The sequence below is a fragment of the Rhodotorula graminis genome (assembly GCF_001329695.1).
Source record: "Rhodotorula graminis WP1 unplaced genomic scaffold RHOBAscaffold_6, whole genome shotgun sequence".
NCBI classification, from domain to species: domain Eukaryota; kingdom Fungi; phylum Basidiomycota; class Microbotryomycetes; order Sporidiobolales; family Sporidiobolaceae; genus Rhodotorula; species Rhodotorula graminis.
The window spans coordinates 1,112,910-1,125,988 of NW_017264933.1; the positions used below are offsets into that span (position 1 = coordinate 1,112,910).

At 67.6% G+C, this 13,079-nt stretch overlaps 3 protein-coding genes across 3 annotated transcripts; 1 reads left to right on the forward strand and 2 right to left on the reverse strand.

The window, feature by feature from the left end:
* The first annotated feature begins 254 nt into the window (after positions 1-254).
* Positions 255-3,555, forward strand: RHOBADRAFT_26820 (uncharacterized protein). The gene is made up of 14 exons (XM_018412767.1): positions 255-287; positions 358-786; positions 857-1,062; positions 1,129-1,251; positions 1,345-1,471; positions 1,552-1,627; positions 1,691-1,795; positions 1,854-2,002; positions 2,093-2,263; positions 2,340-2,417; positions 2,483-2,631; positions 2,706-2,837; positions 2,919-3,158; positions 3,279-3,555. The coding sequence occupies exons 2-14, from the start codon at positions 441-443 to the stop codon at positions 3,507-3,509; spliced, it is 2,133 nt and encodes a 710-aa protein (XP_018271534.1). The 5' UTR covers positions 255-287; positions 358-440; the 3' UTR covers positions 3,510-3,555.
* A 4,772-nt stretch (positions 3,556-8,327) lies between these two features.
* RHOBADRAFT_53458 (uncharacterized protein) lies at positions 8,328-11,604 on the reverse strand. Its single transcript, XM_018416843.1, has 12 exons — positions 11,406-11,604; positions 11,141-11,318; positions 10,950-11,077; positions 10,746-10,881; positions 10,523-10,677; positions 10,389-10,453; positions 10,279-10,326; positions 9,981-10,201; positions 9,190-9,895; positions 8,876-9,104; positions 8,566-8,788; positions 8,328-8,484 (listed from the first exon to the last, which is right to left on the reverse strand). Exons 1-12 carry the CDS (start codon positions 11,448-11,450, stop codon positions 8,363-8,365), a joined length of 2,256 nt encoding a protein of 751 aa, XP_018271535.1. The 5' UTR covers positions 11,451-11,604; the 3' UTR covers positions 8,328-8,362.
* A 407-nt stretch (positions 11,605-12,011) lies between these two features.
* On the reverse strand, positions 12,012-12,601 carry RHOBADRAFT_14548 (uncharacterized protein; the record flags this gene model as incomplete). Its single annotated transcript, XM_018412209.1, has 3 exons — positions 12,012-12,153; positions 12,265-12,334; positions 12,403-12,601. 3 exons carry the CDS (start codon positions 12,599-12,601, stop codon positions 12,012-12,014), a joined length of 411 nt encoding a protein of 136 aa, XP_018271536.1.
* Positions 12,602-13,079: the final 478 nt, after the last annotated feature.

Below are 13,079 nucleotides of genomic sequence, written 5' to 3' on the forward strand. Positions count from 1 at the left end.
GAGCGCGTCCGCCACCTCGTCCCGTACGCGCGGCAGGTCCGACTCGCTGTCGAGCAGGGCCAAGGGCGACTTGACCTCGCCGCGCATCGCCAGTCTGGGCCTCCGACGCCTGTCGCTCGCGCAGCAGGATGGTGTTCGTCCGACGGCGCAGCTCGACGGCGAGGAGGAGGACATGGGCGGGTCGGGCTTGGCGGACGAGGTGTGGAACGGCAAGCAGGAGCACGGTCCGCCGGTTCTCGACGAGCACGTCGAGGACGCCGAGGCCATTGACGAGGGTTTTGCTGCCCGTACGTCCTCGACTCTCTTCCCCTCCCTCTTGGCAGGACGAGCGAGAGCTAAAGCCGCGTCCTCCCTCAGAGAACCCGCACGAGGTCCTCACGGCCGAGCTGCGCGCCCTGTACGGCTCGTTCCAGCGGTGCCTCGACCTGCGCGACAAGTACATGACCCTGTCGCGTCAACGTCTCGAGGACAACCCCGCCAACTACGACGGCGCGTTCGACCCGTCCTCGTCGCCCTCGTACGCCTCGACCTCGACGCTCCTGCCCGTCAACCTCCCTCCCGGCTTCGACCACTGGAAGATCTACCCGCCGCCGCCCGAGCCGCACTGGAAGGAGATCGACCCGCTCGGCGAGGCCCCGGGCGACACGACCGAGGAGATTGCGGCGCGCGAGGAGGCGAGGAGGAAGTTCGAGTGGAGCGAGTGCGACATCCCGCAGCAGGAGCCCGAGGCCAAGAGGAGGAGGTTCGCGCTCGACGACAACGGCGTGTACCAGGTCTACCACGACGGTGCGTCCCTCCCCACTCGCCTTTGTCGACGACCTTCTCGAGCACGAGCCTGACCCGACCTGTCCTGCAGCCGACCCTGCGCGCTCGACCGACTCGCCCAAGCCCCTGTATGCCGTCCCGACCCTCAAGGAGTACTTCCAGGACCTCGACGACGTGCTGTCGGTCATCTCGGACGGGCCCGCCAAGTCGTTCGCCTACCGGCGCCTGCGGTACCTCGAGAGCAAGTGGAACCTGTACGTGCTCCTCAACGAATACAAGGAACTCGCCGAGATGAAGGTGCGTCCCAGCAGTTCTCCTCTCGTGTGCAGCGTCTCGGGATTGACCCCGAACCTTCGTCCGCAGCGCGTTTCGCACCGCGACTTCTACAACGTCCGCAAAGTCGACACTCACGTCCACCACTCGGCTTCCGCCAACCAGAAACACGTACTTAGGTTCATCAAGGCGAAAATGAAGCGCTCTGCCGATGTGCGTCCTCGCAAAGCCCCTTCGGTCGTCGTCGAGCGAGCCGGAGCGAACTGACACCCTCTCGTCGCCCTCTTCCGCCTTCTTCGTCCACAGGAGGTCGTCATCTTTCGCGACGGCCAGCACCTGACGCTGCGCCAGGTGTTCGAGTCGCTCAACATGACGGCGTACGACCTCTCGATCGACACGCTCGACATGCACGCCCACCAGGACTCGTTTCACCGTACGTCCCCCTCTTCCTCCTCCTCTCTCCCTCGACGTTCGACCGTTCTCGCCCTGACGTTCGTCACGGCGCCCACGCAGGGTTCGACAAGTTCAACCTCAAGTACAACCCGCTCGGCGAGTCGCGCCTGAGGGAGATCTTCCTCAAGACGGACAAGTTGCGGCCGTCCCTCAGACTCGCCTCGCCGCGTCACAGCCTGACTCTCGCTTCCTCCTGCAGCTATATCGAGGGTCGATATCTCGCCGAGATGACCAAGGAGATCTTCACCGACCTGCAAGCGAGCAAGTACCAGATGGCCGAGTACCGCATCAGCATCTACGGCCGGTGCGTCGCTCGTCCACCGCCCTGCTCGCCGCCCTGACTAACTCGACGAGCCGTACAGCAACACGGCCGAGTGGGACAAGCTCGCCAAGTGGGTCATCAAGAACGAGCTCTTCAGCGACAACGTGCGGTGGCTCATCCAGATCCCGCGCCTGTACGACGTGTTCAAGAAGAGCGGCGGCGTCAACGACTTTGAGGAGGTCGTGCGCAGTGCGTCCCGCTCTCTCTCTCTCTCTCTCTCTTGCCCGGCTCGGCCGGACCGTGCGCGAGCTCACTCGGCTCGATTCCTCCCTCTCGCAGACATTTTCGAGCCCTTGTTCGAGGTGACGGCGGACCCGTCGTCGCACCCCGAGCTGCACGTCTTCCTGCAACGCGTCGTCGGCTTCGACTCGGTCGACGACGAGTCCAAGGCCGAGCGCCGCCTGTACCGCAAGTTTCCCGTCCCGCGCGACTGGAACACGACCCAAAATCGTGCGCCCCCTCTCTCTCTCCTCTCTCCCCCTCTCTCGTTGTCTAGAGACTGACGTCGAGCATCATGATCGTGCAGCGCCGTACGCCTACTGGCTCTACTTCCTGTACGCCAACATCACCTCGCTCAACAACTGGCGGCACGAGCGCGGCTTCAGTGCGTCCTCGCCTCTTCCCCACTCGTCCTCCTCGCGCATAGACTAACCGTCTTACCTCCCGCAGACACGTTCTGGCTGCGCCCTCACGCCGGCGAGGCGGGCGACACGGACCACCTCACCTCGGCCTTCCTCACCTCGCACTCGATCTCGCACGGCATCCTCCTGCGCAAGGTGCCCGCCCTCCAGTACCTCTTCTACCTCAAGCAGATCGGTGTGCGTCCTCCTTTCGCTCCTTTTCCAACCCTCTCTGTGCCCCTCGAGCGCAGGCTAACGCTCGAGCCCCGCAGATCGCCATGTCGCCGCTGTCGAACAACGCCCTCTTCCTCGCCTACGAGCGCAACCCGTTCCCGACCTTCTTCCGCACCGGCCTCAATGTCAGTCTCAGCACCGACGACCCGCTCCAGTTCCACTTTACCAAGGTGCGTCTCTCGCTCGCTCCCCTCCCCGAGCTTTCCCTCGTCGTCGCGGCTTCGCTCATTCTCGTACTCTCGTCGGTCCAGGAGCCCCTCCTCGAGGAGTACTCGGTCGCGGCCCAGATCTACAAGCTCTCGCCGGCCGACATGTGCGAGCTCGCGCGCAACTCGTGCGTCCAGTCGGGCTTCGAGATGGCCGTCAAGCGGCACTGGCTCGGGCCCGAGTGGTACCGCGAGGGCAAGGACGGCAACCTGATCCACAAGACCAACATGCCCAACCTGCGCGCCGAGTACCGCCACGCGACGCTGAGCGAGGAGCGGAACATGGTGCGTCCGCGCTCTCTCCCTCTCTCTCTCGTCCTGCGGGCCCGTGTCGGGCCGTCGCCTCTCAAGGCGGCGGTCGAGCAGCGTCAGAAGGTGACTGAAACCTCTCTGTGCCCCACGCAGCTCGCCATGGTCAAGCAGGCGCCCTCGACCGCCGCTGCCGCCGTCTCGTCGTCAGTCTCGCGCGCCACCTCGGCGCCCAACGCCGGCGGGTCCAAGCCGCTCTCGGCGCAGGCGCACAAGCCGCTCATGACGGACGACGCTGTCGGTGCGGCGGCCATGGGCGCAGGCGGGGCCAAGCTGGGCGTGCCCGGGCTCGGGAATGAGGGTGCGAGCAGCGTGCTCGGAGGGTAGTAAACGGCCGACGACGGACGGGCACTGCATAGACGAGTCGTCTCTCGCTGTGACTGTACGAGAGAGCAAGGTCTCGATTCAGATTGCGACTGTCGCTCTATCGGTGCGGGCTCGGAGCCGGGGAGGAGGCGGTCGGACGCGTCGCTTGCTCTCTCTCCCACCGCGCACCGCACCGCTGCTGCCCTCGCACCCACTGGCACTACAGCCGAGCGCATCTCAGCGACACGCACACGCTCCCCGCCAGCCCTCGTCGACCCAGCCGCTCCCCCACCTGCCTCGTCTATCTCGCTCCTCGTCGTCGCCAGATCAACACGCCCTCGACGAGCACTCGGCCCAACGGAGAGCGCGCACGCCTCTACCAGCGCACCGGGTCTACCCCTGCATGCCCGCACCGCCCTCGTCCACCCATGCACCCTCGCCCAGCCTGAGGCGGCCCTCGTCGTCGCGGCCGGCCTCGCCCGCACCTCGCGTCACTCGCCCTCCCTCCTCGTCCCGCAGCGCCGAGGTGCGTCTCGTTGTGCCAGAGCTCATCAAGTGCGTCCACCCGTCCCTCCCTCTGGCCTGCGCGAGCGAGAGCGAGCCCGCCGCCACCCCTCACTGACGCGCGTCGGCCTCCCGCTCGTCCCCCAAGCAGAGACCCCTCGGCCCTCGAGTCGCTCGCCACGACCCTGCGCACCTGGTCGCCGTTCGACGCGCCGCCTACGAGCCAGGCCAACGCGCAGAGCCCCGACCGCCCGACCTCGGTTCGGCTTCCTGTTGCGGGTGTGGGGGCGGCTGGTCGAGGCGGTGCTGCGACCGCGGCCGGCGCGCTCATGCTCGGCGAGGACGACGACGAGAACGAGGGAGACGACGGGCAGTCGGACGAGGTGCGAGCGACGGCAGCGGCGGGCGAGCCGGAGCTGCCGGAGCTGGGAGAGACGGTCGCCTGGGCGAGGTGGGACGCTCTGCCCGACAGCGAGGGGCCACGGTGCGTCCTCGCTTTCTCCTGCAGACGAGTGGGTCGGACATGATGGCGTACTGACGCACGCCTCTCCCGCAGCCGCGTCCTCGTTCTCGGCTACTCGTCGGGCGGCCTCGCCGTCTGGGACTGCTCGAACCTCGAGTGCTGGCACGAGATCCTCAACCTGCCGACTCTCGACTGCGCCCTCGACGACGACAAGGTCCGCAAGCTGTTCCGCCACGGTGTCGAGCGCGTTGTCGGCGCCGCCGTCGTTCCGCTGTCCTCCTCCACGGCCGACCCTCTCGAGGCGCACCGACCGGTTCTCGCCGTCCTCGCCCGCGCCAAGTCGCACAAGTCGCCCTCCTCGGTCATCCTCCTGTACTCGCTCCGCCACCACCGCGTCGTCTCGAGCGTGCCCGTCGCTGGTATCGCCCACCGCATCCTCGCCAACCCGCGCTTCCTCCTCGTCTCGACCACCTCGCCGCTCGCCCTACACGCCTACGAGCCCACCGCGTCGACGAACGCGTACGCGCCGGCGCCGTTCTCGCCGATCACGGACGTCGTGGCGGCGCCAACCTCGCCGCACTCGTCCGAGCCGGGCGCGCCCGTGTTCGACCTCGGCGCAGGCGGTCGCCTCCTCGCCTATGCCTCGTCGTCCTCGGTCCCGTCATCGACGCTGTCGCGCGCGCCGGCTCGGCCCGGGACCGGCATCCTCGCCCACCGCGGCCAGTTTGACGCCGACGCCCTCCCGTTCGGCTCGCCAGACGGGCCAGGCGCCGGCTTCTCGGTGCAGGACGCCGAGGAGGTGGCTCGCCGCGTTGGCGAGGGTGTCAGGAGCGGCATGGCGGCGTTGAGGGAGCGAGGCGGGTCGTGGCTGCGAGGCGCCGGCGCCGGCACGAGCGAGTCGGGGCCGAAAGCGGCGAGGCCGAGCGGCGCGTACTCGCAGAGCGCCCCGCAGCTCGGTTCGGGCGGACTGTCGTCGTCGATGTCGGTTCGCGAGGGCACGAGTGCGCACGGCGCGGCCACCGAGACGAGCCCCGCCGCCGGCACGGTCAAGGTCGTCGACCTCGTCGCGAGCTTGCGCGCTCCCGTACCGCGTCCGCCGACCACGGCGCGCTCGTCGACGCCTCCTGTTCTCCAAGTCGTCGCGCACTTCCGGCCGTACGGGCAGCAGATCGCGCTCGTGTCGCTCTCGCCGGCGGCCACAATGGTCCTCGTCGCGTCGGCGGCGGGCCACTCGTTCGACGTGTTCGAGCTCAAGCCGTCCGTGCCCGTTGGCGTCTCGGCGACGTCGTCCTCGCTCGGTATCGTCGGCGGTGGCGGCGGCGCGGCCGAGGGCCAAGTCTGGCACCGCTACCGTCTGCAGCGAGGCTACACCTCGGCGCTCGCTGCGGCGGCCACGTGGTCGGTCGACGGCCGCTTCGTCGCCGTCTCGACGGCCAAGGGCACGGCGCACACGTGGGCCGTCCAGCCTGTCGGCGGCATGCCGCGCCTCGAGTCGCACTTTGCGTCGCAGCTCACCAACGCCGAGGAGCTCGCGCCTCTGAGCGTCGCGCTCGGCAGCGTCGCGCGCGTGCGCTCACCGCGCCCGAACGTCGTCCTGTCGTCGAGCGCCGGACCTCGAGCGCCGACGCACGCGCCCTTGCCCGCCGCGGTCGTGTTCCTCCCCAAGTCCGACTCGGCGTCCTCTGCCCTACGGCCACCTCCCTCCCTCGACCACTTCCCTCCCTCGTTCCAGAACGTCCTCGTCCTCCACCCCTCGACGGGCTCGGCGACCCTCCACCGCCTCACCGCGCAGCGCTCCTCGATGCCGGCGACGACGACAAGCGCGGCCGCCGAGCTCGTGCGCACGGGCGACGTCGGCCGCCTCGCGAGCACGGCCGTGAGCGGCTTGTCGCAGCTCATGCGCAGCCGAGGCGGAGCGCTGCTCGGCTCGACGGCGAGCGGCGGCGCAGGTGCGCACGGACCGTCGAGCGGGAGCGCGAGTTCGGCGGCGGCGGCGGCGACGACGGCGCAGGAGAGGAGCGGGTCGTGGAGCGTGAGGTGCGCCGGGGTCGCTGAGTGGGCTGTCGGCAGGGGCAAGGGTGCGAGCGAGGTCAGAGTGGAGGTGCGCGCACTCGAGAAGGTCGGCGTGACCGCGACCAAGGGCATTCGGTGCGTCTCCCCAAGCCCTCTCGTCATCTCTTTCAGTCCTCGGTTGTCTGATACTCTCGCCCGCAGGTACTCTGCCTTCGCCGAGATCGAGACGTGCAGCCGCTCGCCCCTCGTCCTCCCTCGCTCGATCTACCAGTCGCAGCAGTTCGACTTTTACGCCCTCCCTCCCGACCACGCCTCCTGCACCGCCAAAGGTCGATTCGCCCTGTCGCTGCGTCGCCTCGAGACGCGGTCCGAGGTCCACATCCGCCAGGGCCACAGCTCGACCTCGACCGACGCCGGGCCCTGTTCCTCGTCCTCGCCCTCGAACGGCGCGCGGTACCTCGGCAGCCAAGGTGGCACCTCGAGTAGCTCGTCATTCGAGCCGGCGTCGTTCGACCAGCCGATCAAGACCGCCATGCACGCCCTCCTCGACTTCGACCACGTCGCGCCCGGCTCGCCCAAGCTCCCGCCGCCGACCTTCCCCAACGGCGTCCCCGGCAAGCACGGCTCGTGGCGCGACTCGATCGCGATCCCGCGCAGCGTCGGTCCCGCCGCCATCGAGTCGTTCGGGCGCGTTCGTCAAGGACTCGGGCGCGTCAAGGTGCCGAGCGGCATCCTGCTCCCGGTCTCGGTCGGTCGGCGGCGCTCGAGTGGGCCCATCACGACGCAGCAGCCACTGGCGGCCGGCGTCGTCACCGCGGCGGCCTACTCGAGCTCGGTCTCGTTCGACGACGAGGACGCCGTCTTCGCCGACCGCCTCGAGGGCAGCCTGTCGACGGCGTGTACGTCTGAGCTCGGCGACGGCGGCGGCAAGGGCGTCGCGCACGGCAGCAGTGGCGGTGGAGATGACGCAGATGAGGAGGACTGGGGGTGGGACGGTCGCGTCGACGAGGACGAACCGCGCGGCGCAGGAGGTGTGCGCCGCTCGGGCTCGAGCGGGGCGCTCGCTCCTCTGCGCGAGATGGCGCCGTTCGACGAGGACTTTGACGACCTCGACCTCGGCCTCGCGCCGTCGCCGTCGTCCGCCGTCGCGCACAAAGCGGCCGCGGCCGTCTCGCTCGCCGTTCCCTCTCCACTCGCGCTCGAGCCTGTCGACGCCGCACCGAGCGCGCCCGCCGCGATCGTCCAACGTCACCTCGCCCCGCCAGTGTTCACGACGAGCCTCGACGACAGCGCCTCGCCGTCGACCTCGCCGGGCAGCTCGAGCGGGTTCGACCCGTCCGCCATCACCGGCAGCGGCGTCGCCGTCACCGCGCCGCGCCACCTCCTCGAGCGTCCTGGCTCTGCCATGTCGGGCACGAGCATCCTCGGCGCGCCGGCGCACTCGCTCGCGGCGCCGACGAACGGCGGCATGAGCTCGTCGTCGTCCGGGTCGACGAGCGGCAGCATGATCGGCTCGCAGGTCCGGTCGTCCAAGAGCGGCAAGAAGAAGGGTCGTCGATGAGTGCCTCGCTTGGCGGGTGTGCGGCGGAGCGGTCTCGGCGGCAGCAGGAGGGAGAAGGTCTCGCCCGGTCTCTTTCCCAACACTCGCATTTCTCTCAGCAAACCCAAAGGAAGGACTCGCACTCACTCTCGCCTCCTCTCTCTGTCTCGTACCTGTACTTGTCTTCCCTCCCGTCCGCTTTCAGTAGATCCTCCTCGTTCCGCCATCGTCGTCGGCTTGTCCAGCCCCTCGTGAGAATCAGAAGAACTCGCAGTGTCGCAGCATCTCCCTCGCCACGCTCTCTAGAGAAGGACGGTCTCAGGTATGTGCGTCGTTGCAGCTCGCGAGAGAGATCTATCGGCGGTTGCGCGAATCTGCGCCGAGACCAGCCCGCGCCGACGCCCTCGCGGCGACTGCTTCTGCGCCCGCCGCCTCCTGCAGCCGGGCAATCTCCTCCAGGATCGGCTTGTACTCCTCTGCAGGACGGCAAAGAGAACGTCAGTCGCACGTTCGAGCGAGGAAGGCGGGACGAGAGGGAAAGAGAGAGTGAGACGCACCGTAGCGCTGCTCGGCGAGAGCGAAACCGTCTCGACGCAGTTCCTTGCCACGCGCACCGGCGCTCGACTCGTGCGCCCTAGCTGTCCACAGGTCCTTGGACCGCGCAAAGAAGGCGGCGAGCGACTCGCCGGGCTGCGGCGTCGAGAGGACGTCCTCGGCGGTCCGAGCGGCGTCGGTCGAGACGCCCATGAAGGCCTGCGCCTTCTTCGTGAGCTCTTCTTGCTGCAGGTGGGCAAGGGACCTCGTCAGGGACTCTTCTCTGCGCGGCAGAGGGAGAGAGAGAGAGAGAGAGAGAAAGTGGGGGCGCACCTCGAGCCGCTTCTTCTCGGCCTTCTTCGCGGCAACCTCGACCTCGGTGAGCACCAACTCGTCGATCTCGACCTCCATCGGCTCGTCCTCGACAGGCGCCATGCCGTCGTCCTCCTCATCCTCCATGCGCTCACCCTCGTCACCCTCTCCTGCTTGCGACCCTTCCTCGTCGTCCGAGTCGCTGTCGTCGTCGTTCTCCGAGTCGGACCCATGCCATTCGGCGGCATCGCTGTCAGAGAAGATGAAGGATTAGTTAACGTACTCGACAAGGAGAGAGAGAGGAAGAGAGAGTTGAGGGAAAGGGGAGGACGCACATGCGGTCCTCGCGCAGGCAGGTGTACCGGTCCATCTTCGACAGGTCGAGCGTGTGAAAGTCGCACAGCGTGTACTCCTTGTTGCCCGCCTCGAGGATGCCGCCGTACAGGTAGAGCGTGTTGCGCAGGACGGCGCACATCGGGTTGTACCGCGGGCCCGGGACCGTCTTTTCCGGGTCGTCGTCGGGGTCGAACGACGCGGCGGCGGCGGCGGCAGCCGACGAGCCCGGGGCGCCCGACTCGTCCCCGCCGGGAGAGGCGTCCGACGACGACGAGCCGATGCCGGCGGCGGCGGCGGCGAGCTCCATCTCGCGACGGGCGCGAGCGATTTCCCACGGCTTGGGCGTGTCGTCGTCGCTCGAGTCGTACTCGTCGTCACTCGCGCCCTCGCTGCCCTCGCCCTCGTCGCGGTCCTTCATCGGCGCGTCGTCCTTGCCCTCGGCCTTGGCCGCCGCCGCCGCGAGCGCTTTGGCCGCCTCGGCCGCCGCCTTGCGCTTCTCCTTCTTCTTGCTCGCGCCGCCGCCGCCGCCCATCTTCTTGCGCTGCTTGAGCATGAGGCGGACCCATCGCCCGTTGCCCGCCGTGCTGTAGCCGTACAGCTCGTTGTAGAACGTCGAGTCGAGCGTCTCCTCGTCCTTGTCGTCGTCGCTCACGCCGCCGAACAGTACGCCGAACTGCTTGTTGGCCCAGTACGCCATCGTGCAACCTGCTCGAGAGAAGGGAATCGTCCAAGGTGAGTAGATCCGTCCTTCCCGGCTCGGCCGCTCGAGAAAAGAGGGCGAGGGACGCACCAGAGCGAGTCGGGCTTGGCGGCAAGCCCGGGTTCTTGCGCTTCTCCCACTTGAACTTCTTGAAGTCGCACACGCCGTCCTCGTTGATGGGCGGGATCTTGAGCTGCCACGTGTCGTTGAGCGCGACGCCCGTCGTGCGCCGGTTCTCGTACGTCTTGGTGTAGCCGCCGTGCAGGACGAGGCCGTCGGGCGTCGGGAGGAACGAAAAGCCGCTTCTTGCGCTGTCAGGGGCGCGAAGAAGGAGCGTCAGTGCGGGCGAGAGGGGGGAAGGGAGAAAGAGATGGGCGAGAGGACGTACGGCGGCTTGCGGTCGACCTCGCTGAACTCGACCTTGTACCACCGGTAGCTGCGGGCGAGGGCTCGAGTCAGTAAGGCATTTGAGAGAGTAGAAGAGAGATGTCGACGCACTCGGTCAAGGACCACGCCCAGAGGTCGTTCAGGTAGGTCGTGCGGACGCCGGTATCCTGGAAACCCTGCGAGCGACGAGCATCGTGAGTCACACGTAGAGAGAGGACGAGAGACCGAGAGAGACGAGGACGCACGCCGAACAGGAAGATAAAGTTCTTGTACACGGCCATGCGGTGGCCCGAGCGAGCCGACGGGCGCGTCTTGACCTCCCAGCGCTCCCACGAGTTGGTGTCGAACGAGAAGCTCCACAGGTCGTGGTAGTGGTAGAACGAGTTCTGGTTCGGCGCCGCTGCAGGTCTCGCACAGTCAGTGAGAGCGTGCGCGAGGGCAGAGGAGAAGAGAGAGAGGGCGACGCACAGTACTCGCCGCCGTGGACCCAGAGCCGCCCGCCGCCTGCGACCGTGACTGCCGCCGCATGTGCCGCCCTCGGACTCGGCTGCGTCGGCGACGTGAACCGGCGCCACTCGTTCTTGCTCGGGTCGTACCGGTACAGCTGCGGCGAGGAAAAAAGGAGGTCGGCGCGTGCTCGTGCAGGCGAGGACAGAAGGGCAAGGGACGCACGTCTGCAAAGAGCTCGACACGTTGGCCGTCGTAGTACTCGCCGCCGAACAGGTACAGGTGGTCCGACACGGGCGACGCCGTGAGCGTTGCGTTGGCTCGACGAGACGGCGGACCTTCGACAATGTCCTCTGCGACGGCGGGGCAAAGTGAGCTCGTCTTCGCGCGCATGCAGGAGGGTCGAGAGGACGCACCGGTGACCTTGTGCTCCTCGGCCCACTTCTGGCGGTGCTCCTCGAGCGAGCGCAGAAAGTCGCCCTCCTCCCACTCTTCCTCCTTCTCCTGCGCCTTGCCCTTCTTCTTCTTGATCTGCTTCGTGTCGGTCTTGGCCGCCTTGGACTCCTGCTTGGCCTTCTTGGCGGCCTTTGCAGCCTGCACACCGAGAGGAAGTGGGTGAGCTCGACGTCGAGCTGATGAGGAGGTGGAGGAAGGTTCGAAGAGTGAGAGAGGAGGACGCACCGCCTTGCTGTTGTCCTGCTTCTTGCCGGACTTGGCCTTGCCCATGGAACGGTCGGCGAGAGCTGGAGAGCTCGGTGCTGGTGGAAGCGCGAGGTGGGGTCGAGGAGGACGAGTTGTCGAGCGGCTCGCAGGTCGAGGCGACGGCTGCGGCGAAGAGCTCTGCGTGCGGTGGTCTTCTGCGAGCTGCGCAGGCGGCTCGGTGTGTCGAGGCGAGCGTGCGAGATCAGGCGGAGCTCTCGAGCGAGCCTACGCACGGTCAAGTCGAGCCCGCTTCGGACCCTCCCCTGAAGCCATGCGAGCTTGCGACCCTGCTCGTTGCCGGCTCTCGTTCCGGACGAGCTCTCTGTGGGTCTCGGCGACGTAGCTAGCGCGACTATCAGGGGCGAGAGAAGCGAGAAACTCGTCCAGCACGACGAGGAGAAGCTCGTTTGAGAAGGTTGCCGCTCTCCTCGCTCGAATTTACAGCAACGCGCTCAACAGGAGACGACTGCATTCATTGCCGGCCAGCCCAGCTCGAGTCACCTCGTCCTGCCGCCCCTCGCTCGCGAGAGCGCTCGCTCCCTCGCCGCCTTGACCTCGGCCACCTCCAGGCCCGCACGCGCTCGCTCACTCGGCGACGCGCCCGATGATGTTGTACCGCTTCTGGAAGTACTTCTCCCAGTCGTCGAGGACCTTCTTCTCCTCGTCGGTCAGGGTCGAGTAGTCGGCGACGGCGTCTTCAGGCTTCAGCGACGACTTGCCAAGGCCGCTGCGAGGGGGGGGAAGGGCGCGCGAGGTCAGTCCTGGCTGTCGCCTGTGCTCGACCTTGTGACACTGCACAACAGGGCGAGCCCGAGAGAGAGAGAAAGGCGAGACGCACCGCGAGGCGTCCTTGCCGACAAAGACGTGGTAGCCGCAGCCCGGGCCGTACATGTCGCGCTTGGCCGACACTGCGCACGACAGGGTAGGCTCGTCAGACCTGTGCGTGCGACTGCGAGAGGGGGAGAGGGGAGCGCACCGTCGTAGATGCGGCCCTTGATGCCGACGTAGATGGGCGTCTTGTCGTCCTTGCCGTCGTACTTTGCGAGCTCGTCCTTGGTGAAGGGCGTGTCCTTTGGCGGGTCGAGCTCGGTCTTGTCGCCGGCAGGGGCCGACGCGACGGCGTCTGCCGTCTTTACGAGCTTGTCGGCAGCCGAGGCCTTGAGGTTGTCGGTCATGGTGGCGGTGCGGTGCTTGTTGTCGGCCGTGTCGCGGAGGTCTTGCGGGGTCGGGAAGGCGACCTGGAGGTACCAGAGGAAGATGGACGAGAGGATCTAGGAGGGGAAAGGGGGAGCAAGTGCGTCAGGGGCGATGAGAGTGGGGGAGGTGGACGGCGACCTCGCGCTGGCCTCGAGGGCGAGGGGCAAGGGGGAGGGGAGGGGACTGACGACGAGTTGGCAGGCGACAAAGATGTAGTGGCGGCGGATCCACGAGTCGAGGTTGTCGCGCAAGAGGGCGGCCGTCTGTTTGATGGCGTCGAGGTGAGGCGAGTTGGTCAAGCTGGATGGGGAGAGGGGTGCGGTGAGCTGGGGCGGGCTGCAGGGTCACTCAAGGAGAGTGGGACTGACCCTGGCATGCAAGGTGAGAGCAAGAGGGACGAGGGAGCTCGCCGTCGTCGTCGTCGTCCTCATCTCGTCGCCGGTCGTCGACACTCGA